This window comes from Rhea pennata, chromosome 11 (assembly GCF_028389875.1).
Source record: "Rhea pennata isolate bPtePen1 chromosome 11, bPtePen1.pri, whole genome shotgun sequence".
Lineage (NCBI taxonomy): Eukaryota > Metazoa > Chordata > Aves > Rheiformes > Rheidae > Rhea > Rhea pennata.
Window position 1 is genome coordinate 132,195 of NC_084673.1, and position 26,988 is coordinate 159,182.

At 39.3% G+C, this 26,988-nt stretch overlaps 1 protein-coding gene across 4 annotated transcripts in view; it reads right to left on the bottom strand.

Moving 5' to 3' along the window:
- The window catches only part of LAS1L (LAS1 like ribosome biogenesis factor), a 37,960-nt gene that overhangs the window by 2,960 nt on the left and 8,012 nt on the right, over positions 1-26,988 (bottom strand). For 3 of the 4 annotated variants that reach the window (XM_062584826.1, XM_062584828.1, XM_062584830.1), the window contains exons 7-12: positions 25,726-25,835; positions 17,397-17,482; positions 16,213-16,428; positions 14,849-14,984; positions 13,890-14,269; positions 11,228-11,369 (exon numbers count right to left, since the gene is read on the bottom strand). In XM_062584826.1, coding sequence (XP_062440810.1) covers positions 11,228-11,369; positions 13,890-14,269; positions 14,849-14,984; positions 16,213-16,428; positions 17,397-17,482; positions 25,726-25,835 — 1,070 coding nt within the window. Of the gene's footprint in view, positions 1-8,563; positions 9,248-11,227; positions 11,370-13,889; positions 14,270-14,848; positions 14,985-16,212; positions 16,429-17,396; positions 17,483-25,725; positions 25,836-26,988 lie in introns of those variants that run through there. The other variant, XM_062584827.1, reaches the window with a different exon arrangement.

Sequence of the window (26,988 nt, forward strand, 5' to 3'; positions counted from 1 at the left end):
GGATTCAAGGGAGAAAGTGCTCTTTGAATAATCAGAGCTACTTTCTTTTACAACTACATGCTTGTCGCTATTTTTTTTTCCAATTGTGTATCTGCACAGACAGCTAAATATATGATAATGGACTATAGCCTCAAAATTCACTGGTCTGGGTTAGATTCAGCTCTTTTGGAACTATTTTGCTTCTCTGAGATTCAGGCTATTTTGTCTTATGTACAGCATGCTTGTCTTTGAGAATATCTGATGGTAAGCCAAAGAAACTGTGCAAAAGGTTCCACAAGGGACCAAGTTGTGTGACAAACGGTGGGCAGAGAAACATGAGCAGGAAAAGAACAAAACAAGAGCTTATCCAACAATCTCAAGGGATAAAACCTGTGGATAGCTAGGCTGTTAATTTAGTCTTTAAGCTCAGGTAAAGCACATTCTCCAATTTCTTGAACTTCCAGAAAACAACAACAATAGAAATAGAAAATGTGTAAAACAGGAGTTGAGAAAGGCTCTTGATTGTCTCTAAAGATTGGTTCATCTTTAAAAGGGAAGGGAGCTTGTCAGCTGAAACCTATTTTTCCTAGTACATGCTTATGTAAGTATTTTTCCTAGAACATGCTTATGTACCTCAAACAAGGTGGGCAGAATTTAGCAGATGTTAGACAAACATCACAGATGAAACACATGCTTAAGATTACTAAGACATTCCTTTCCCATCTGCATACCTGGTGAATTAGGTCTGCAACAAGAGGTTGCAATTCTGTTACATGACTTGTCCAAGTCCTTTTTCCTGTGCTGCAGGAAGCCCTGTCCGCAGTTCATTACCTTGATTGGTTGTAGGCCAGTTAATCCAGAGGGAAAAGTAAAATGGCCATCTCTTTCCAAAAGGGATGTGTCTACCTATGTTGCAGATGCTTTTCCTAAGCATCTTTCAGGTATTTCCAATGGAAAGCATCAAATTTTCATTCTCTCATTCTATATTTCTGTACTATTCTCACCCCTATGCCGAACTTGGCAGAACAGGTCTCTGTAGGCAGAGAAGTTGTAAGGCAGAACTAAAGTAGTAAAGAGCAAACACCCCTTCTGGAAGAATCCAAACAAACCCCTTTTGAAGGGAAGCAGAAATCCATTTGCTGCAAGACAAAGAACAAGGTTTCCAAACAGAAGAATACATGGGAAGTAGACAAAAAACTCTGTTCTGCTCCCCTCTGCTTCTGGGCAAGTCAGGCAACTCCAGATGCCACATAGCCTTTGGCAAAATGAGAAGCTGCTACACAAGGGGAATAAGAATAATGAACAAATTATTCCTGTAACAGCACTGGTGAAGTAGATTGTTTCCAGACCTAGTCATGAGAACAAATCAGGTTCTGCTCCTTTTCATTTGTCTTAGCAGCAGTTCTCCCTTATGCTTCTTTCCAAGCTTTTTTCCTTGGCCTCCTGCCAGATTGTGCTCTCAATAGCAGAAACTCTCTGCCCCTTTCACCCACACAAAGGGATAGAGAAACAGTTGTTATTTTTGACGTAGTACTTTCTTTTTTATTCCTTATGTGGGTATTTTCTAGTAAGCTATGAGCTACATGACATGTTACACTTGCCATTAGTTCAAACCACAGCCAACTGGAAGCAGATCAGAAAGCACTGTACGGAGAGAAAGATAAATCCACCTCCTTGGTTGAGTATAGAGGAAGGTCTTCTAATTGTTGCTCTCTGCGTCTCTGGCCACATGGAAAACAATCATCTGGGACAGAAGAGAAAGTAACATCTGCTGGCTTACTTAAGAGTCTGAAAAATGAAGTACTAAAACCTCCACACCTGGCTTGCAGCGTTTTAATCTGCAATCTATATAAAATTGATTCTCACCATGACTAAATCATATTTCAGAATACAGTCCAGGCTTCTTCCTTCAAAGGACTCTAGTGCTACTGATAAGGGAAGGAAATTAGCTGGTCCATCAGTTTGATTTACACAGTTGCTGGAGGTGATCTTCAAGTATGAGAGACAGTATTTGCTACTTTTGACCCACTTGCTGGAATGCTTTACTGGCAGGTCTGGAAAGAGCTGTCACTGACCAGGGAAAGGGCAGCATAACACCTGTTAAATCAAGGGGATAAATCCAAGCGAACTCTACCATTTAATGACAATGAAAGACATTTAAAAACGTTTTTTTCTAGTCAGTCTTAGATTCACAGGTGGAATGAACTTCAATTCTAAAGCCAGTAAAGAAATGACCATCCTTTTAAAAAAGACACATCTGTTATTTTTGTAGGCTCTAAAGCTCCAAATACAAGTAAGTGAATAGAAGTTGCACAATAAAATCAAACCAACAAACTCACCTCTCCTGTGTTTGCTCTCAGAGTAGCCAGAATCATGTGCTTCAGAAGACAGCACAAAACTCATTAGAAATATAAAATATATGTATTACAAAGTTGCTATTTCCTAAACCCAGGTACTTTGTCCTTAATTTATGCCCTCAAATATACTACTCCTGAAAACAAGCACTAATTATATTCCACAGGATAGTCCTACAGTTCCTACAAACACCTCAAATTACTTTTCTCTTTGAACAAAAATGGTCAAATATAGAGGCTTCTTCTCAGATAGTTTTTAAGTTATTACTAAAACTATTTCAATAGTACATTGCTACACTTCTTAAAGGAAGTGTCACCTTTGCATGCTCTCTCCTGCTCTTAAAAGACTCTGCTTGTGATAACTCAAATTCTTCACAGGCCTTTCTAGGTAGTTAACACTAACACTACTTCTGTACTGAGAGTGCGTTCTAGAAAACAAATCTACTATGCTAGCCAGGTCTGTGGATAGTTCCAATGCTACTGTATTATTTTTATCTTTTGTTAAAAAAAAATTCTTTTAATGAACAAATTCAGGTAGTGTTTCTTTCCTACTTTCTACAGTGTTTTCTGTGAAGTTGTCCACAATAAGTAGCCTTAGTGATCACTAACGATTAAAAAAAAATGAGAGCCAACTCATGCCTATGACTAGTTTAAACTGTGTCCATTCACAGAGCATTTATTCACGCTTATTTGCATCACCCAATTGCCTGGGTAAAGAAAAGTAAAGAAAGAGTAAAGAAAACAAACAAAACACCACATGCACTAACATTTAAGATACTGCTTCTAACTTAACCACAGTAATAATGTGAAGAAGTGGCATTTAGCTGAAGACAATTTCAACAATCTCCTTTCAAGGGGAAAAGGAATGATCACTAGCCTGTTGACATGAATACAACTTTCCTCTGAAATTCTACACTACGCTTAAAATTAGGACAGTAAACTCAGTTCTGGGCACTAAAACAAGACTGCAGATACCATGCTAGTACATAGAACAAGATAGCAGTGCAATTTACTGGAATACCAAGTAATTGTTCACAAATTTACAACAATAGTGCTACTACAAAAATCAAGGCTAGAAAAAGCTCTTGATGGCACCAGGCTGCAGTGACAAATATTGCTGGTCACTGCGATCTAACTCAATGCTCTTCAATTAGAGCAGGAAGAAATTAAACAACAGTTTTCCCAGCACACTTTCTTGTACGTGCACAGATGCAATTCTGGAGGCAGTACACATGAACAACAGCTGAGAGCTGCCTTTCCAAAAACTTACCATTCAAGCAGGCACAGGCAAAGGCATTGCTCCTAACACATACCGTGCACTCAATCTTACAGTGTATTCAATTGTTCGTTCTTCTGATTCTCCTCTATGGAAAAACCCCAAACGAAAAAGATACCAGCCAGCTGAATAAACTACCATAAGCAGTAAACAAAGTATGTCACACCAACCAAATTCAACTGTGAACACAGTTATAAAATACCCTGGACTAGTGAAGAGTAGATAAACTGGTCATCTCAATTCCCTTTGCAACAGACAAGTCAGCTCTAGAGTTATTTTTCATTTTACCTTGAAGGTACCTCCAGCTTCCATCTGCTCCCTTATCAACTCCCCCAAGCAGATTACAACTTGTTCCTTCTGTCATTTCCTAATAAATATGGGAATCTCCTTCACCCTTCATGGACAAGTGAAGCCTTCTCCAAAGAAAGAAATATACACTTGACACTTATTACCTCCTCTCAAGGAAAGGCCAAACAGCTCTGTTCTGGTATCACATGACTTAGTTATTGCAGTGCATCACAGGAATACCCGATTACAAAGTCTGTACTTGCAAAGAGCTGCATATGCAAAATATTGCTGTGGGCTCAAATGAAAAGCAGATGTGGAGCATGTTTTGAGCCTAATCTCAACTTGTGTGCTAGTTTACGGACAGGCAGAGTTGAATATTAAAAATAAAACCTTCTTACCATTACATGACAATTCAGGGCAGACAGACCTGAGGTGGGATACCCATCACCAGAAGTGATAGAATAGAATCAATCTTTTTATTCATCAACTCAAACAAAAATTTTCTAGTCTCAAAATCACCCATACTGCTATGCTATGTCTACACAGCATCAATGAGATTCTCTACCCCAGAGAAGGATGTCTCTTTTTTATTTCCAGTATTTGAAAGTATGCGAGAGTCTGCTGCCTGTTCTGCTAGTGCAACCACACTTCTCTTGAAATCAGCACAAGTTCTAGGTCTTTCAGACACTATTGCAGCTACTCCAGTGCTTCACTTAGTCCTCATCCTCTCTATCCTCTCAGCTCTGGCAACAAGGTGACAGAACAGTTTGTCATGAGAGCTGGCTTGTCATCTCTCCTTTTTTCTGCTCATGCCAAATTCAGTATGAGAAAACATGCCTGCAAACCATCAGAACACCTTCCTTTCACACAGGGAAGTTTGCTTCTTCTCCAATATCAAAAGGAGTTAACAACACTTTCAAATTAATCCACCTTCTGTATTTCCCAGTGAGTTTTGACTCCTTTTTTTCCTGTCCTATGCTTTAGGCTAGAAAAACTGTTTTGAATTGGTAGTGTCTTGTATACTCCTACAGTCAGGACACCACTGGTACCTTAATGCACTCCAGTATTTTTGTGTATCTCTAAAGCTGACACAAATAATTGATCACAAATATAGCACAGAAAACTATTTTCATGACAATATAAGAACAGCCTAGAGTGGGTAGAAATTTGTAAATGTAGCTTTTGCTATGATAGATTTCCAGGATATTGCTTTTCCAGGATACCTCTGCTATGCTTGCCTTAGCTGTTATCAGCCTCCACCTGAGAAGCAGCTGAACTTTTGGGTGAGCAAGATCGCTTATGCATCTGCTTTGCAGGTTTCTTTGAGTTTCTCTGCAATAAGAGTTCAGGAAGTATGCGTTAATTTTATGCTACACAGAATAGACAACACATGTTGTGCAGGACTGCAATGCAGTAATTAGTAATTAGTGTAACACAATCACAAGGCACTGCAGCAGAAATCAGCTCTTCAGTTATTTCTTCAGAAACAGTTGCATCCTATGTCACTTTTCCTCCTCCTCTTTTATTTCTGCAGGACACAAGGAGAATAGAACACTGAGGTAAAAGGGTGAACAACATCTTCACTCTTAACTCCAAGATATTTATTGGTGGCTTGGGTTTTTTTTTTCTTTTTCTTTTTAAAACAAGGTTTCTAAATACAACATCAGCTTGTGTAATTGGTTTCACTGATGGCTAGTTCCATAGCAACATCAGTAACAGCTTCCCTGCAAAGCACCACCACATAAATTCCAACCTTGTCCACAGGACAGGTATTGCAGAACAGATCTTGTTATCTCCAAGGCTATCTCTACTGCTTTGTATTATAAAATGGAATGGCAGCTTCCTCCTAACCCTAGCACTATGAACAATCAACGTACCTACACGTACATTCCCTAATGTCATCTACTGCTTTTTTAATACAATTACAAACACCAAATTACTGATTATTACATAAACAATGAATAGAGCAGGAGGAGGAAAAAAGTAAAAAGAAGAGAGAGAGGCCCTTTCATTTATAGATCCCAAGATGAGTGTTTTGACACACACGTGAACAAGAATCTATAATGCAGATTAAATTTGTCTCTTCCAGGAGCAGATGAGCTGTGTTCCTTCGCAAACAATTCTGTTTTGCTTAATGGCCAAGGTAGAGGCCATGGTGTAGTGAAGTACTACGGGATAGAGTCCACCCCTTCACAAGATAACCCATAGTACTTTAAGGCTCCTGCCTCTGCAAAATTTTCCTTTATAATTACACAACAATAGCACAGAATAGAAATTCTTGGAAATTCAAATACTTCAGCTAAGTCTTGAGCCCAAGAACCTCTTGGAAATATTCAGCTGGTTGACAGGCAGCATTTCTTCTCTCCTGTAGCAACATGATTTGCTCTTCTTCTATGTCTATACAAGTTGATCTAGCATTTCTCCACTGCCATGTCTGTCTTTTATGATTCGCTATGCTTCCTTTCATCTCCCCAGACAAAAAGGATCCTTTATTTCTGATTTGTTGCAAGCAACAGAATCATATACAAATCTTAGAAAGTGAAGCCTAGGAAAACATTCTCCAAAGCATAGATAAGCAATAGTTCTCCATTTGTGGGGAAAAAAAAAACCACTGAAAAGTGCATTTCAGAGAACACTTAAAAATGAACCATTTCACTATCTGTAAGTATGAGAATCCATTTAACTATCTAATTAACAGTACAAATCTTTTTCTCAGTGTTTTTAAAACTAAAGCAACAGCTACATATTTTTTTTTAACCTCCCTGTATTTTGTAGGATTTTATGACCAAGTACAAATCTGACCTCCCAAAGCTTTTTCCAGCCTGGAGAGGGAGGAAATACTCCTGACAAGTTGGTAGACAAGAAGGAGGTCTTTTATATATATATATATGTACATATATATACACATTCAGAAATATACATTGCTTTTATATATAAGCAATGTGTATTTCTGAAAGTAAGGTACAGCAAGAATGGAATATAAATGTAACCAATGGGATCTTCCACAGACTGCCTCATGCTGTTAAGGTTATGGATTTAACTGCACATCAATTTCAGAATGTAAAAACACCTGTATTAAGGTGAGATCAAATGTCTAATCCAGTTGCCTGTCTCCAACTGTGTTCAAAAGCAGATGGCTAAACAGATGCACCCAAAACAACAGAACAGTGTTTTCCAAAAAACTAAATCATATTTGTTCTGAAGTCATTAGAGGTGATATTTCATCAGCTTAAACCAGAGACAGACCAGGAGATTTAACAAGTCATCATTTAATCATAACACTCATTACTTGCTTGCCAGTGCTGTAAAACTGCAAACACATGAACTGACATGACTCACTTAACAACAACTGAGTGTCACAAAAGCAGCTACAAAATATTGAAGCCTGATAAGGAGAAAAGAAGAAAAGGAACTCAAGCTGCAGCAAGATCAGCTGCATCTGGTAACTGCTTGGTCCATGTTTCTGGCTTTCCGGTTATCAGGAACTTGATGAGACTCGGAACTGAGGACTCTTTCTTTCTGCAATATAACCAAGACTTTGGAAACACTATCTGTAAAACATCTCTAGGTCAGCTGCCGGCACCCACAGCTGACCCTTCCTTACAAAGGGTTAGGAAACGAGACTTGTAAGTAACAGCAGTAGGAAGGAAGACACATTTAGTGGGGATTAACTGAAGGCTGCCAAAAACAAAATAAAAGTAGTGAGAACCTGGGTATTACCTTGCTGATGAGAAAGCAAGTAAAACATTTGCCACATGTTTTTCCAGCTGCAGGGACAGCTAGCAGTGTCCTGATGGCACAAACTTTTGAGGAATTTGGGATATGGGAAGACAGTGCTATTGTGTTAAGTTTCAATTCCTCCTCTTCCCCTGCGAGAGTACAGGAGTGTATTGCTACAGCTGGCACTTATATTCAGCAAAACAAACAGCTACTTGCTCTCTATAACCACGAGGGATGCTGCCAGTTGCAGCAGTAAGACCACTGGATATGGGAGGGAAATGAAATGGAGGCAAAACAGCTGAGGCAGATAGACCGACAGAAGGAAAAAACAGATCTTGTTTCCAACCACACAGAAGTAGAGGATTGAAGCTAAAAGAAAGAGACACAGGTGATTACTAGACATACCAAACCACTGTTGTTACCATATGATGTATGGAATAAATACAGCCATGATAACAAAGTATTGGTGGGCCCCAGATAATAAGAAGCTGCCAAAATGGTACAGCATCATAGCAATCTGTTCTGCCTGCTCTTCTCTCTCCAAAACACATTTCTCAGGAATCCAGAAAACACAAGCTCTTCTCCTCTGCTTGGGTTTTTTTTGCACTATCTCTCCTGCTATTAAGTTTAGCCTATAAGCTAGCAGGAATTTAGCAAGGATGGATTTTGAACTCTGTAACATTACTTGGAATGGAACAGAGATGCATGCGAGGAGACTTATAATTTGAAAATTTCTTTTTTTTTTTTTTTAATGCAGATGCTTCTACACTCAGAGTAAAAACTGTAAGTGTAACTAACCACACTTCAGTAATAGTACTCACTTCTACTTCTTCTGACGTTTGCGAGGATTTTGCTGACCTTCTAAGCAATATAACAAAAACATACACTAGTAATTTTAGTGAATTTTTATTAACAAAGGAATTCTTTCAGTAATGCATGCTGTGGATTTTCTCAAAGCAGACTTTCATACAGCCAAGTCCTAGCTCCTTTAACATCTAAATCAGTGGCCTGGTATAGTTTGTACTTAGAGCAATTCCTTTGTTTTCAGAGCAGAACCTGAAATCGTTAGATGATTTTTAATTCCTATTACTCTAGAAACAGCATACAGTCACCACCCCAAGAAATATTCTGGGATTACATAATACCTGACACCTACAACACAGAAGTCAGAAAGGGTAGATGCTTCAGCTGGCATTGGGTAGCAGGTCATAAGCAAGCCAAACAGTGAATCACACTACTCCATATGCATTTCTTTATACTTTCCCTAAGTACATTTCCATCTATTGTGCATAACAAAATCCACTGAGCCAATGAAGAATGAATTAAGAACCCCCCAACCTGTCTCTTGTCAGAGACTGCTGGCTAGATGCTGAATGGTACTGATTACTGTAGCTAATTAGAATTCTGCTGCAGCTCTTTATTCTTAGCAGTGATTCACCTACCTAAACATTAAGTTGAGCAGCTTTACGTTTAAAGTCTCCAAAATCAAGAAGTCTATCATTTGTGACTATGGTGAGAGTGCTGGGACTTTACAGACTGAAAGCAGATCTCCAAATTCCAAGAATTGCTTCATTCCAACATGATAGAAGAGACAGAATGGAAATCTTGCTCTTCAGAATTGGAGACAAATCTGAAAACAATTGAGTATGTGCAAATATGAATATGTGCAAGGGCTGTTCCCACTGCAACACCCCAGTCTGCATTACTTTCACTGTTATTCACACTTTGTTTTGGAAACCATTAGACTGGGCCTATCTACTACAGGGAGAGAATCCCCAATTAAAAAGTTACTCTGTCAAGTGTTTGAGAAAGAAACTACATTTTATTCATATTCTGAAGTGTTCCTTGGTGGCAAATACAGGCAAGTCCATCCACTACAGTGCATGTGACAAAACTGATTTGACAGCTAACAACAATTGAGATCCTTTGATTTCAAAGAGTGAAATAATGACCTTACTAACAAGTCTTCAGAGGGATGGCTTAAATGGACAAATTTCATCTGGTAACGGAGAATATCCAACTAAAGCCTTCTAAAAATGCTACCATCATTTCCTTAACAACATGTATCTCTTTAGTGAGTTCAGATTTGCAACTTAAATCACTAGGTAAAGCTCTGAAAAAGTCACTGGGTGATATCAACACACTGTGACTGAGGATCTGAGCCCTAACTTAATAGAAATTGAGTTTTCAATTTCTACTGAAGCAAGCCTGCTGAGACTATGCTAGTAACCTTCCAAGTAGCTAAGCAGCAGTATCTCAAAAAGGGACAGAGCATAATCCAAGCAATAGCTTCTTTTAGAAAGAGCAGGAGTAAAAATGATACCATTATGAGTTGGATTTCTCAAAGGATACTAGAGAAACCACCTTTCTGATTGCCTCTGATGCCACTGCATTTATTTTTCAGATAGTGTAAAAGGCTCATTTGTAGAAAAGAACAGGAACAGCTTGTATAACAGCTACAATTACAAACAGCAGCTCTCAATTAGCCTTGATGACATGAAAAGATTAAGAAAACATGCAGACAGACGAATCCTGGGTATGTTCCTTCAGCTTGGAAGGATGACTGTTACAGCTTTGTAAAGTAGCTTACTATGATACTTCTGAGTTGTCCCAGCAATGCTAGGTAGCAATACGACTTATGATTGGGTCCATCAAGGGTGCAAGCACACTAATGCAACACAAGCAAACAGGAAGAGGGAAGACAGTGAGGAAAAAAAATGATCTCATTCATTTTGGATTAACCACAGGATGAATGACTGTGGCTACAATGACAATGACCTTACTCAGGAAGCGTTCTATAGTATCTGCCTCAACTGTATAGGAGAGAAACACATTTGCATTCACTGATGCCAAACTCTTAAGCACATTCACCACCCAAATTACATATAGCCAATTTCTTCCTCTGGTGTAATGAAAGTAATCTGTGGCTACCTTCCATCCTCATCTCCAGGATTTCCCAATAATGCACTTTGAAGTCCTTCAGCAAATGACTGTGTTTTAGAATGAGTCCTTTCCCACAGGGGATTAACTAGGCTGGGATAACTAACACTGGGTGAGGCTAAATGACTTGTCCGAGGTCAGGCAGAGAGAATATGGGAGAGCTAATACTGTTAGAAGTGTCTCCTGGCTTCTAGGCCTTAATGCTTTAATGGGAAGAACCGTAGCCTTACAATTAAAGGATTTCAGCACAGTGTTTTATCACGCAGATTCTGCACCAACTCTCAGTAGCGTTGCTTTTAAAACTTCTGCACTTCCAAGGTTAGTAACTCTTAGTGATCAGCACATTTTATCCTACTAACAGCATCAGACAACAGTGAAAGTTATCAGTACAGTCCAAAGAGCAGAGTATTATCCTATTGCACCAGCACTGTAAAGTAATATACTTTCCAAAGTATATTACCATACTTTTACTATACTTACCTTACTTATACCTTCCAAGTACACAGATCACTTGACAAATGAATGAAAAAAGAACAGCTAGTAGATATTTTGGTCAAACTATTACAGAAGTGAACAAGAATCATGAAATTTTTACACTGTAGTACAAGGCAGAGAGATAAATGCATACTTCATGGTTCAAGAACAAAGTCCTGCCCACACCATTACTCACTTTGTAGTGGGAGACTTCCACTCATCTCTCACTGGCTGATCAAGCAGCGACATCATGGAATAATTATCCAACATGAGACTATCAGGATCATCTGTCTGACCTGGGAGTTTCCCAATAGGAAAGTCTTTCCATTGTACTTCATCTGGGTAAAAACAGCATTCAGCACATAAACAAGAAGTCTAAACCCCCCAGACAGATTTTCAAAAAACAAGAATCCCCACAAGTACCGTCTCATCCAACTTGGGTATCTGGCAAAGAACTGTATGATATAAATTTGAGCTGTATAGTTTTAAATAATGTAACTATCTCTTTTAAAGAGAGAAGCTGGAATATGTAACACAATGGGAAAACATCTGGAGTCATGGATCATCATGCAGGCTATATAGTGCAGTCTGTCCAAAGCACTGTGAGGCAACGTCTATTAACAGAAACCTCAGAGTATTTTGAAGCAACCCTTAATATTTACCTCTCTCTTTTGAGCAGACTTTAATTTGAATATGAAGTATTGATTTACACATGTTAATTTAAAAAACAAAAAACCACACACTTTGAAAAGGGCTTCTAAAAATAATTCTGCATATTCCTGTAATGGAAAGAGCCATTTGCACACATATGAAGATACAGAACACCACATTTGTACCCAATAGCTCATTCCTCCAGTGAGGCTGAGAAACAGCTTCTTTAGGGCTCACTGAGGTTTCCAGTTGCAGAGCAACAGTGTTGAGGAACTGAAGCCACAAAAGTAGAAGAGTAAAAGGCTGGGGAAGTCTCATTAATGAATAAAGCAATTCTAGACAGGTATGTTGGGATGACAGGGCAAGAAAAAATAACACAGCAGTCTCTTGCAAATTCTGTTAATTATTTTTACAAGCACTTATTTCTCTTTTCTTTCCACAGTTTCGTAATTTTTTAAATTTGGCTTTCAATGGGAGCTAGAAACTGCACACTGGGAAACCATCCTTGGCTACTGATAACATCATTGGGTCTGATTTTTTATACCTCTGCACCAAAATCTCACAGGCAGTTCCCAATGGGGAATGCCACTTTTAGATGTGAAAGCAAGATGAAACTTAATTAAATGACAGATACACATTACATATCATTGTTTTGACAATAAGATTTCTTAAACTCTCTAGCTTTCCTGACACTAGAACACTTGAACTCTGGAATCATCACTAGCAGCACAAGGCAGGCTAGCAGGCAAAAGACCTCAAAAAGATAGGCGATTTGACTCCAGAGAGCCAGCAATAATTATACAGATGACTGGAGATCCCTGCTAATCATGGAGAACTTGGCCAATTCATTGTCCTTGCCTGAAACTGATTATTTTTGTTACCTGATAACTGCTCATAAATACAGGCCTTGCCCTAAAAAAACAGCATATTACTTTATTTTTCATTCCATGCCCTTCTTGGTTAACAAAACAAAAGCTCTTGACATAGGATGGTGATTTCTAGCTGTTAAAATTTTAAAATTAAAGGTGCAGAAATAGCATTTGGTGACATCCAGTGCAACTGTAATGCAAATACTATTTTATACATTGAACAGGTCGAGACCTTTCTTCAAGGGAGCAACCTAATAACTAGCATTATACCACTGGTTGTCCTGGTACTGTATACCTGCTGACTACAGCTTTCAAATGTTTAAGGATGGTAACTACACAGAAGATATTAATACAGAAATTAAGTTTACCTGTAACCAACTATGAAAACAGAAACTTCATAAAAATCAGGTGAGTCAAGGTTTATAGACACTAGGGCACTATGTGTGTTCTTTCACTGACAGCTTTGCTTGCTCAAAACCAAAATCAGCTAAGTAAAGAGCAGTCTTGTTTCCATTCTCAAAATATACAACTCTAACAAGCTGTTCTCATCAGCTTAATTAAGCTGAGCTGCTCTGATAGATCAAAAGTTTGGGTTGTTCTTAATCTTGGGAAAACTCCCCTGAGTGAGGCACAACAGTTGTCTTCCAATGGCTGCACATTTCCTCTTCCTTTAAGCACCACCAATCTCTTTCTTCTGTCTTCAAGTCCCTCCATAACTCACTCCTCCAAAAATCTCATCAGCTGCAGAACCACCCACCCCGATCAACAAGTATAGCTACAGTAAGGGAGCTAGCAAAGCACTAGCTAAGCCATTTATTCACTCTACAAACTTCTTGACTTGTTCCTTTCTTTAGCTTGCCACAATGTCATGACCACAATTTTCCTAGAGCCTGGAACTTACTGGTGCTTCCCAGTGTAGCCAAACAGTACTTTCAAATACCCCTTAATCTGACAAACAGAAGCTTTCAGCACATATTGCTGAACTCCAGGAAATGACTGTATTTTCTTTGCCATTCACAGCTGGCATATATCCTGTCCTGTCAATTGGATACAGTGTAATTTTAAACACAGAATATGGAAAAGCCTCATAAAAAAAGTTAATGAAGTAGTAATAACATGCTCCTGGAAAAAGGACTCTGCATAATATGAGAGCTTTTAGGGAAATACGACACATGCACATAAACATAAGATTAAAGAAACCCCCAAATCTGCAGAGATTTGGCATTTAAATGATTTTGAAATGCTCTTCAATTCTGAATGGCCACAGAGGCACTTTACATTTCAGTCAATGTCTGCTAGTGATGTAGATGGTCTAAGTCTTAAGAAGTCACTTTTTACCTTCAATGATCTGCCAAGCGGACCCTTGCAGCACTGCCCTTTTTTCTGCAATAGCCAGCATGTTATCAGAATGAGCAAGTCCTTCCAAAGGATTTGCTTCAGTTACCATCTCTTCTTCTTCTTCCTCTACCTCCTCTTCACCATCACGTCTCCCCAGCACATCATCTTGTCTCTCTATAGTCTGCTCATGATTTTTAGTCTGACTTTCTTGTTTGGCCTTCCACTGTAAACTCTCTATAGTATAAATTGGCTGCTCACTGCAGTCTGAAGAACAGCCTGGACTGGACAAGGGGCCACCTCCTTCTGTGTAAACAGAAGTAAGATACAGAAGGTTCTTCCGCGAAGAACGTGGCAAACGAGGTTTCATGCTTGTAAGAATCCTAGAAAAGTAAAAAACAGTATAAAAGTCTAAGAAAGAGAAAGAGATTCCAGATGGAGGTTTATCAAGTTCAGTAGCCTTTCAAGTTTGAGCTTCCTCCAGGACAGCTTGCTCATGTATCTCCACTGAGAGGCAAAGTTGATTATTCTGAAGAAGTACATGTTGGAATACTCCCTCTTCGTGGCAAAAATTAAGGACTTCTGATACTTCTAAGTGAATTGCTCCTTTGCTGTTTTCATGTAAAAAAGTTACCAAGTATGTTAACCCCGTATCACCACTATGAGCAGCCGCATCTCTGCTACAGGTCACTTTTCTTCCAGATAGGTTGCTTTTCTCATACCTCCCCAGATTATTTCCACTTTCTTTTTGAGGGAGCAACCAATAAGTTTTGCTGCTTCTCTTTGTAGAATCAATAGAGAGATGAGCAGCAACAAGCAGAGCTTTATATGCACCTGACAATTTCTGCAAGATGGAAAGAAAAGGAATACAGACATAACTCAGCACACCACACACGAGCTGGCCAAAGCCATTACAGAGCACTGCTCTCTATCCCCTTTCTAGGTCACAAGATCAAACTTACAGCTGAAGAAGGTGTGGAGTTGCCCAGCAGGGAGCTTCCAAGCAATTATCAGTGAGTCTTATCCACTGCAAAGGAACTTTTTGGAGGAACAGCTCTTTCACAAATATCCGTTTGTTACAACGGCGTCTCTTCTTCCCTTCAAAGACATAAAAAAAGACAATGAGGTGCCCAAGACTCATAAAAAATACATCCGTAATCCCTCTGTATTTTTACTGCAGCTCTGACCCTCAAACAAGCTGGCATTCCAAATCAACTTCAAGACCAGATACACTGACCAAATGTGTCAAGGTAGTTGCAAGTGATTGGCAAAGCAGTGACAGCTAAGTCAGCTCCACAGAAGGTGACAGAGTGAGGTGCAGATTCTTCCAAGCTGTGGCACTGTGCATGCCAACTCAGACATGGAAGTCACGGAGCTGTGTTTGTACAGTATTATTCCCAGTAAATGCAGTAGAGCTTCCAAGACCTGAGACCATTCCAGATAGTACTGTGAGTAGACTTAACAGCTGGGAATGACTCATGTTCAGGGATCTTGGTACTAACAGACACATTCAGTGTTTTCTAACAGCATCAAATAAACCTGAACCTGTGATTGCCACAGGTACTCGCAAAATCCTGGTATGGACTGAGGCAGAGCGGCAGAGGAAAAAGGAGGTGGCAAAACAATACCAGCTGAAAACCTCCTGCAGGTCTGCATTACTTCTCAGTATGAAAGTCCTGTTGACATAACTCCCAGGACACACTTCAAATAATTAAAGCTCTTCTAGTGCAGATAATAGAGAAAGTGCAGCTGTCTCTGGAGTGAAACACACACTTTGTCAATTTAAACAGTTCTACAGAATTAGGGGTAGAAAGCAAAAGATTACTTATTGCTTTTGCCTAAGTTCAGAAAGTACGACAAATCCTGTGATGAGATTAAAAAAAGATATCAAGACTATGAAAGTATCTTGCAAAGGCACACTTTTGTTAAGTGAGGGAAGAACTGAAAACATGGGGCTCATAAGAGTTTGCTTATGAAATGTCTATTTGCTATCTATTTGGTAATCAAGCTACTACTGTTAACTTTATCTTGAAAAAAAAAATTCTTTAAGGGACTGATCTCTCATGGAAGAGAGACTGCCCTTCCACATCTTGAAGAAACCACAGCAATGCTGCCAAGGAAACAGTAATTCCCATTTTTTGCTAAGAAATGCATGACACACAAGCTATCAGTAAAAAAGCATAAGAAGTGCAATGCTGAAAGCCTATAAAATATACCAATAAGAATATTGCACTTCCCATCTAAAGTATTCACCACCCTTCCAGTTGATGCAGTGGTACAAAAGAGACTCTACATTTTTCCCCACACAAATTGCAGATTGACTCACCAGCATTAACTCTAGCAATGCTAGTAAGCATTTCAGAAATCCAGTTGATCAGGAACTGAGGCCGAAGTTCTGAAGAGTCTGAACATTCTTTGAGCTCTGTAAACATTTTCTCTATTAGGGTCTGTGTAAAGCTTCGTGAAAGAAGGCCTGTCAGCAAAGGCCGCCAGAAGCAGTAAAATGTCTGAGGAATTTTGAATTGTAATATCTCTTTATTCGCTGCAATAAAAAGAAGAAAAGAAGCCAACAAAAAAAAAATCACTAACAGAGAGAAAAGTGTTCTGACCGTAAAACACTGGTTGCTTGTTGCAAACTAAGTAGTTTGTACTAAAATCACTGGTTTGGTGTTCTATTCTGGGAATCACATTGAATTTGGAGCTATTACTTTTCTATACTAGGAAACGAAAATAAGCAACAAATGGATCATTAACATAAAGATTCAATGAAAACAGAAAATATGATGTCTGATCTAATCACATTGTAAATTACAGGAAAATCTGCTTATGTTTTGCTAATCCCTTGCCAATTTCAGTTTATTTCCCACTTAACAAAGACCTGTTCTGTCTAAAAATATACTGCAAAGAGAAGGCTCACTGAGCAAAAGCTTCTAAAATTTTACTACTATATTATACTCACAAAAACTTGAGGAACTTTCATGGAAAGTCGTTTGGCTGATGTTTCCAAAAAGTCCCAGGGAGATAAACAAACTATTAATTTTTATTGCTTCTAGCCACCTAATTCTCTTACAGAAAATCTAAGTGTCTCCAGACCTGCGGACAGCAGCATGGAACTAAGATAAAACTGAGGTGAATAAGGCTCAAAAATAAAACCCCATTACTTTTGACTTGCTTCATTGTAGAAAAGTAATTAGAGGGAGTTCATGAAATCAGTAACCAGTGCAGATATGGATAGAGATGCCAGCTTTGAAAGAAATCTCCATAGCCATGCAGCATTCAGTGCAGAAGTGCTACCCTTCCAGCGACACAGATACATGCAAAAGCAATGGGCAAACATGGCCATAAAGGGATCAGGAGAACAGGTCAAAAGATGTTTAAGGACCTAGACAAATTAAAGATACGTAGAGAATTACATCCTTTAATATGAGAAAAAAAAAAAAAAAGAACAGAATTGGACATAATACTAGCTATGCACTTTTTACTTAATTATGTGGTGCCAGAGACACTAACCTTCGTACTTGATATTTAGCATCTTCAGACATTCCACTGTTGGGATGAGAAAGCCATCACTGAGAAGAGCTTCAGCCACTGTCTCTCTAGAGCAATTACAGAGTTTGTTAATGTCACTTAGGCTTTTGCATTTCCAAATACTCCTTGTACCAGGATTACATGCTCCCAGTTAAGAGAAGGTGTTGTAGCCTGTAGTAAGGCAATAAAATCTCATACCAGCTTTGGGGTGGCTATATCCCATTAGAATTGGAGGGCACGTGTAGTTGTGCAAAGTGGTACAGAACCAGAACTGTGAAGAAAACATTGTTCGAGTTGCAGAAGAAAATACCTACTACTGGTATTTCACAAGTAACATAAAATTTTTGTCATAAAGCATTTGAAATACTGAAATATTTATTATTGCAGTATGATCTATGTCTTCCGCAAGCCGGTCAGCCAAGATTTGAGAACTCCTAACAAACAGGGCTAGATTAAACTTCAGAGGAAAAGCAGACCCTCTGGATCTGTGGTAGCATGGCACTTCTTAATGACCCATTTACACAGCTATTCAGCAGACAAGCTGCTGTTATATCACAACTCTTCTTCCCTACAGAAGCTACAGCTTTTTTCTAGAAATCTACACTAAGCTACCATGTGAACTACATTTAGCCTGAAAGCACTGAATGGTCTAGCTAAAGGACTCATCTGCTATTAGGCTGTCTTAACACCAGTGAATGGGAGACTGAGGACACGCACACCAATAAGCTGAGCGGACGCTTGAAAGTAAAATACAGTGGAAGGGAGAGAAGCAAAATTTTCACAGCTATACCTAGCCATGGACTTCTACCGAGTTCAGTGTTCAGTAAATGGAAGGATATAGAACTAAACCCAACACTGAGCATAAAAATCAAGATGTCAATTTTCAAACGTCAAATAAATTCCACAGAAACAACTGCTGTCACTAACAGACTCTGGATATGGAATGGTATGAGTCAGGTGAAGGATAACCTCTTTTGGTAAAGAATGGATGAGAAAACTTACTCTCTTCTCCAACAGGAACGATTTCCTAATCTAAATATCCAGACATGACTTAGATCCAACAGAGGGTTTTTATAAACACAAACAGCAGTCAAAGAGCTGAAGGCAGAAACAACACAAACACTACATCACTTTGTTTGAGGCAGACAATATGGTGGGAGACCAACTTTTATGAAGGCAAATGATAGAATGTAATTTATTATTAGAACAAAATCCAACTTCTGTTCTCCTCTTCTCTGGCAACTGTTCCAGCATAATTACTATTATTCTTACATGTCATGACTTCTCATCACCAACTATTTCAGGTTATCTCCATGCAGATGGTAGTTTCTATATAGAACCTTTAAAACAGAAGCACATCTGACTAGGGAAGGCCCACTGGGTTAGCTCCATGAAGCAGAGGGCAGAAGATTCTTTGCTGTTAGCAGCTCATTTTGCTTTAGCTCTAAAATAACCTTCTGCCCTTTGCACAATCCAAATTACAAGATATGCTGAGGGGGGAGATGAAAGGCTTTACACCCAGAATTATATGGGGATTCTAAATTAGAAAAGTATTTTCACAGCTCATCTGACATATTCAAGAGATCTCATAAGCCTGTTATCCCTGAATTCATAATCCAAACCTCCTAATGTAATTAAGTCACAAACTTGCCAACTCTATTTCCTGCCTGCCTTCTTCCCTCCCTGCTGGTTCATTTTCCACAAGTGAATGATCAAAAGAATTTCTCTCTTAAATGAAAGTAAGAAATTTCCTGCAAGACCTTCAATTAAGCATCTCCAAAAGTACATAGACTGCAGTAATAACCACGTCTTCAATTGAGAAGGAAAGCACCGTCAGTCAGTCCTTTAGAAAACTTGGTCCACAATGAGGCCATTAGGCAAGCGGAAGGCCCAACTGCATTAGTGATACATGACAGACACCATGGGACTGATATAGGAAGAGTTACAGCATTTCAGTACATATGAAGAACAGAGCAGATGCAATTAGCACTATGGTATTCAAAAAAACTTCTAGAAACCTCTGTGTAAAAATATATCTGCAAACACATGTTTAAAGATTTTAGGGTTTTTTGTTGCTTATATAAAAAAGTGACTTTTATTTTAGGTACTTGTACTCATTGCTTATCTGGTACAATAACACTCTTTATCTTCTCTCACACAAATATCAGGTGGCTACAACTGCAGAATGGACTGGTAACACAGGCTACAGAGGATATAGCTTTCATTCAACTTCTGAAAGCTTAGGAGAATCTATGACCACTAACACATGAACATTTAATGGAGAATTCTCACCAAAAAAAAAGATAAAATTCGCATGCTGCATTTCTGTATTTACGTTGCTATATAAAGAACAGTGGAAATCCAGAGTACAACAGGGTCTGATTTTCAACACAGTAACATACTATTATGAATAAAGAAAGGTAGAAGGCACATGCATGAATTCTTTCTGGGAACTGCTTTTAGTCACTCTTGACTCTCGAAGAAGATGTGTAGAAGGTTAAGAAGAAAAAAAAATCACTATTCAGAGCATCTGTCCTAGAAGCTGGATATAGGCACAGCCTCCCATTAGCTATAAATGTAAGAGTTTGTGTTCTTTAAAAGTTGTATCTGGATGATAGAATAAAAATAACACAAGATGAAGCTGATGCTCAAGGATGAAGTATGGGAATGAGCGCCAAATTCTAGAGGCGGCTCTGCCATTCTGAGGCCTCTAACCAGCAACATAAGTAATCAGATAAGTAACATAAGTAATCTGCTTCCCCCTCCGTAAGTGGGAATGTACTTGTGTTTGCCTGCCTGTTTGCCACGCTACACCACTTCGACTTGTTCTTGCAGAGAGTTATCATTCGTCAGGAAAGATGTGTGTTTTGTGCAAGCTAACGCAGCATATAAATGCTTTGTTCTGATACAAGTGTGGCTTTTGTCCTGTTATACTCCTAAAATGAGCAACAGTGTGGAAGGCTTCCATCAGAAGAGGGCTTCATTAGAAAATACAGATTAATTATAAACAATTTATTTCTCAAGCAGAAATGTACAGATTCAAGTAACTTTCACTGAACCACACACACATTCCCCATTGGGAAGTCTTTCCTGGACAGAGAAGGAGCATGGGACATCCAGCAGTCCTGTAAGAAGACAAGCCCTAGGGTCCAGAGCTAGAAGATTTTTCTCTCTCTGTTCCTCACATTCAAGCCAGACCGACCATAATCCCAGGCTCCCTGCCCTGTACAGTGATCTTCATCGCCTCATTCTTCACTCACTCAGCTGCATCCTCCTTTTACTTTCAAAAATCCTCGCTCAAAATATAATTTTTCCTCTGAATTAGAACATCCTTTCTGTAACTCCCCCTTTCAGAGGGGAAAAAAAAATCTTTAAATGTCAGCATTTCTCCAAGGTTAAATTCTAAGTTTTGAACAACTCTAAGTAGTAGTACATTTATGTATTAAATGTTGAACTCATTTCAGCAGCAGCCATTGATAAACACCTCAATTTGCATATTTCTAATTTGAAGTACATCAGGTGGTCTACTTCAGATGGAAGACAAACACTTGGCTACAGTAACTGCTGCACTACTGAGCACCTATGAATTAAACACAGAATTTCTTCATCCGTATAGAATAAGCCTTACTTCATTTTGTCAGTGGCTTATAATCTAGCCCAAGATTAAACATGAAGGGTATCGGTGATGTGCAGTGTTAAATGACTCTTCCTGGCATTGGTACAAAGCAGCATTACAGTACCACTATCATGTTTGGACTTTTATCTTTCCCACTCCCCAACCAATCTGATCTGCCTGAGTATCAATCATCTTCACCTTCCCATGCAGGAAGTTAAAACAATTTTGATATCCTTTGTGCACATTTATAGCTACAGTAGCTTCCACTGCATTAAAATGAGTTAGCTTGCTAATGCCAACACTTTAGGTTGGCCATGTTTGACAACGTAAAAGTCTTGGCATAGGATTTTTGTTAAGACACATGAATGTTGCTAAATAAGTAACTGTTTCATATCAAGCTTCTCTTTTAAGGATCCAAGCAGGAGAAAAGGGCAGGTTGGGTTTCAGGACAAAGATATGGCTGTATGAAACAACCTTCAAAACTTATTAAATAACTCACCATGGTTCCAACAGCAGGCTGCCAAGAAAATGGCAAGAGATAAGCAACTAGTGGGATTTTTCTTCCCCTCCCTACCCTTTCCCTTCCTCACCTCCCACTTACACAGCTCAGCTTTGACACACAGCCCATTTACAGGTGTTTTTAAAAAGTGTAACGAAGGCAGAAACATCATGGCAGTGCTAGTCCAGCCTTTGCTATAATATATATATATATATTCTTGGGGAGAAGGAACCCTCCCCCACAGAGAAAACAGAAGTTATGCAACTGCAAGGTTGTGCTGTTTTTTTTGTTTTGGTTTGGTTTTTGGATTTTTAATAGCTGTCCTGCAGAAAGGAAATTCCAGGAGCCATTCAAAGGTCAAGACAGGGATTTCCTTGTATTTTTAGTCTTAAATTGATTTATTTACAAGTAACTAATTTTCAGCCTGCAAGATTCAAACTGAGAAGAAGCAAGCATAAAGGATAAGTATGGTTAAAGTCAGGACAAACATGTCAGTATATGGCCAACATTGCTTGAACCAAAACAACAACAACAACAAAAAAAAACCCCAAACCAACTGGTCATGGCTGCAGGGTTTCTCTCTTCGGTAGTTTTGCAAACTGTGGATTGTGAAACAGCCCTTCATCTTCAGCTGATGTAGGTGGTGGATTTCCCTGCATATCACAGCAGCTGGTTTCAAGAGGCTACCTGATCACTGAGGGTCACACAAGGAAACCATGGAACAGCGAACAAAAACAGAAGCAAGAACCACAAAAATATGAAACAATGTTTTTTTAATAGTCATAGAAACCAGCTCCCTCCCTACTAGTGTCATTTAAAGTCTGGTTTAAGGGAACCATCAAAAAAGTCCTACTTGATATAACATAATGCAATGAATACAATCAAGTATTGAAACCAGTGATAACATTTTGTTAATAAGAGCTTAAGAATTGCAAAATAACCCAAGAAATATGATACCCTGATACTGAACTATCAGACTTCTTTGTTGGAACACAGGAACTGATGATGTAATTTAAAATGCAAGATTCTTGCCCTACCTTTGAAACTTCTTAGGCCACGTGTAACATTTGAATCTCACCCTTACAAAAGTTACTGCACTGGAATTCCAAATACGCTCTCAGAAAACTGACAGTGAAAGTTGGAAATGAAATCAAGCTCCTGAAACCTGACATCTGGTTAGAGGACTTTCCCAGATGGATGACAAATGATTTTAAATTTGTAGAAAGCATCTCTGCTGTGCACATCAATTCACTGCTGCACAGTAATCCATGCTATCATTCACACCTGAAGGAGGATGTGAAAGCAACTCAATCCTATTGCCATTTTGCTTTCCAGAGAAAGTAGTGAAATTCCCAACACATTGTTGAGAAATGTTTCATTTATAATCTATAGTTATCTCAAAATATTTCCCACAAAGAGTCTTTTTGAGGGACACGAAGCTAACCCTTCTGTGTGATCAGCACCTAAGCACACACTTTGGATAAAGGCCTATGCACTGCAACAGCCAAACTGCATCATATTAGTTATTTATCCTGTTGATCTAATGCCTTTTCTGAAGAGATTTACACACAGGCACTTTTAGTCTGTTTAACAGTTGCTGCTCATTTGTACACAGCAAACGTACACAAATTCCTTCCAAGCTAGGAATGCAGCTGAGAGGATGAGCTGGTTACTTTACAGGCCTTCTCTACACCTACTATAAGAGTTTTATAGAAACAATCACACAAAACAAAGGCTGCTATATATTCTGGTGACAGCACCCCACACAGAACAGTATTCCATCAAACCAGATTCAAGCAGTTGAAATTTACGCTTGAATTCAAATCTGCTAAATTGTTTCACAGGTGTCAGGCTAATCACAGGAAAGCACACTCTTGCTTGCCTCAAAGATCACAAAGTTTTCTAGAATCTGAATTCTAGGTTTAAGCATTCTAGGGGAAGATTTAATTTGATAATTGATGTGCATTTTGGATTCCTTTGCATGTCCACACTACCAGTGCAGAATACACCTCATGCATCTGCATACGACAGAGAATAAGAGCTGACTCAACAAGTGGTTCAAAGGTGCTGGCAAAGAACTGCTAGAATGTGATTTACAACACTTTTATGGGTACCACTAAAGTTTTGCAGATCAGTGCACAGCAAGCACTGAAAGCATGGGATTTTCCAAAGTAACTAATTGTTTTGATCACGTACCTTCATAACAGTACCATTATAAAAAGTCTTGCACAGATATAAATTAAAAGAGTATGTCAATAAGTGAACATTAGAAATATTCTGAATACATAATTATCTAGAAATCTTCACTGTTTCAGTTCTCCTATATGGAAAAGGACTTCTCAAGATCCTTTTGGCCTGTTACTGATACATTACACCCCCTGCCTGAACATACGCTGCCATTCTTACCAGAGTTTTTCAAAATTCTTGTTTTGTACTGTGGCAGTTCATTTCCTCTTCTCTGTGTAACTCATGCCAGGCTTAAATATCATTTCTACATAAAACCAGCTGATCTTGCATCCATCTGCCCCAGCGTCCAGTCTGACAGTGGCCAGCAGAGCATTCTTAGGGATAGGGTATCAGAATCAGAGGTGAGTGCAAGGGCCTTCTTCTACCACTATCCTCCAACCTCCTAGAAGCAGACAGCTTAGGCGATACAGAAATCTCGTGTTTAGTAAGTCAGCTTCACATTACAGAATCCTCACACCTTCTTGCTCATTACAGCATGCTTAACAACTGATAGACAATGCCACTAAGCTGTAAGTCTTCCTCACATTTTCATTTTGACACAATATATGATAACATCTTAAATTTGTCAGCCACCTTATATGGTACCTATGCACAATGGACATTTCTTTATGTTCAGAACACCAAGAGTTATAGCTCAAATTTGTAATTTGATAGTATAGCCTCTACACAGTTAAACAGACTTTCTCAGAGTGGGACATGAATTTCATGCAAATTTATGCAGTGATAATAAAGCCTCAACACAGAGGCCCTGTAGCTATAGAAGCACAGAGGGCACAGAAGTATAGAGGGCATAGAAGAGATGAAGTATTGTCCTGGAATTTTGAAGAGAGTTCTAGCAGATTTACTGTGAAATCAAAGTCTACACGAGGGTCTTGTGAGGGCTGTCCAGGAACACAGTCAAGCTGATGAAAAACAGGCTGGATAAGTGGCCAGTGAGGTGCGCTGAAAATTGGTTGTACTGCTAGGCTTGAAGGGTTGTGATCAGCAGCACAAACTTCTCCTGGAGGCCAGTCACTAATGGTGTCCCCTACGGATGGATACTGAAGCCAATACCGCTCAACATCTTCATTAATGACCTGGATGATGGAACCAAAGGCACCCTCAACAAGTTTGCAGGCAACCCAAGCAGGAGAAGTGGGAGATATATCAGATGGTTTTGTTGCCATTCTAAGGGACCTCAACAGACTGAAGAAGTGGGTAGAGAAGAACCTCAAGAATTTCAAAGTGAGTGGAAAGCCCTGCTTCTGGGGAGGAATAACCCAATGCACAAGTACAAGCTGGGGGCCTAGCAGCTGGAAAACAGCTTTGCATTGAAGGACCTAGGCATCCTTGTGGATAACAACTTGACCATGAACCAGCAATGTGCCCTTGTGGCAAAGGCAGCCAACAGTATTCTGGGCTGCATTAGGAGAAGCACTGACAGCAAGTTAAGTAAGGGAGGCAATCCTTCCCCACTCCTCAGGACCAGTAAGACCACATCTGGAGTACTGTGTCCAGTTCTGGGCTTCCCAGTACAAGAAAGACATGGATTTACTGGAGTGGATACAGGAAATGGCCAAAAAGATGATGAAGGGACTGGAGCATCTCTCATATGAGGAGAAGCTGAGACAGCTGGGACTGTTTAGCCTGGAGAAAAGGCTCAGAGGAAGGGTATAAAAAGGCCAGATTCTTCTCAGTGATGCCCAGCAGCAGGACAAGAGGCAATGGGCACAAACTGAAATACAGGAAATTCCACTGAACACTAAACATTTTTACTGAGAGGACAGCTGACCACTGGCACAGGTTTCCAAGAGAGATTGTGGCCTCCATCCTTGGAGATATTCAAAACATGCCTTGATACAGTCCCGGGCAACCTGCTCCGGCTGACTCTGCTTGAGCAGATGGATTGGACCAGATGATCCCCACAGGTCCCTTCCAACCCCAACTATTCTGCAATTCTGTGACTGTACCTGTTCTCTTGCATCAGGTCTTTGATCTGAGCCAAAATCCAGTCCACTTCTGAAGAAGAATCAGACCACAGTTCTCGGGACTTTGAAACAGACTGCACCGATTGCATAACCTAAGTGAAGGAAAAATCCAAACATCAGTAACAGATAATGCACCATCTTCTGGCAGTTGGAGCAAACAGAAGAGGCATTGCTATGAAGAGCAGATGCACATGCCATATTTACTTCACGAATACCACTTGACAAAAAACCTCACAGAAGTTCCTTCTCCTAGAAAAACATTATGAATTAATGTAAGCCACGTCATACTCCGGAAAGGCCTGAATTAAAAGTACAGCAGCACCTTTCTGGTGTCCTCATTCTTGTTCTAATACTTGCTGTCCTTTATTTCAGCACGGATTGTGATAGACTCATTTTCAATCATTTACACCACCTCCCCCATGTGGAGTTGAAGTTATCTATTCAGAACAAGTTTTCTCCAGTCATATTATTCACACAGAAGAGTCAAGTATCAAACCAACACAGCCATCTAGGCAATCTGTAGTCAGCTGAGTGTGTCTAACAAGCAGGAGTAATGTGGAAAACAAACTACCAGGTTGCACCAAGAATAGAAGAGATAGTATTGGAGGTTAGCTCTCTTAGAAAAGTGAGTGGATTTTATTGGTTTGATATACACTATTTTCAGGATTGAAATTACCTCACTTAACCTACATGGCATGTGCCCAATGCTACCACTAGATGTAAGAGATGATTTAGATGACAAATCAAGTATAAAGACATGGTCTAAACACTACATGTGACTAAAGAACCTCTAGCCTACCCATAGGCACAACCAGGCACCAAAGCACATAGCCGCTATCAGAGCTCACTTTGCCTTGGTTTATATCTTAAGGACTTTAAATATAATAACGAGTTAACAAAATAGCTAGAGAAATAATGCACAGTTGCATTGTTATAAAGATGACTTTTGTTATCAGCAATTGTCCTTCCTATATGGAAATGTACAGATAGAATATGCATTTATACAAAAAGGATTTGTAATCATAGCAAGAGAGGTACAATTTCTCTGCTATGTGTGTCCATATTAAGTGTTTAATATAAACCAGGCAGGTTTTGATATCTCTAGAAAAGGAGACTCCACAACCTCTCTGTGCAACCTTTTCACACTGTTCTATTACCATCACAGCAAAATTTTTCCTCACATTCAGATGGAACTTCCTGCGTTTCAGTTTTTGCCTGTTGCCGGGCACCACTGAAAAGAGTTCA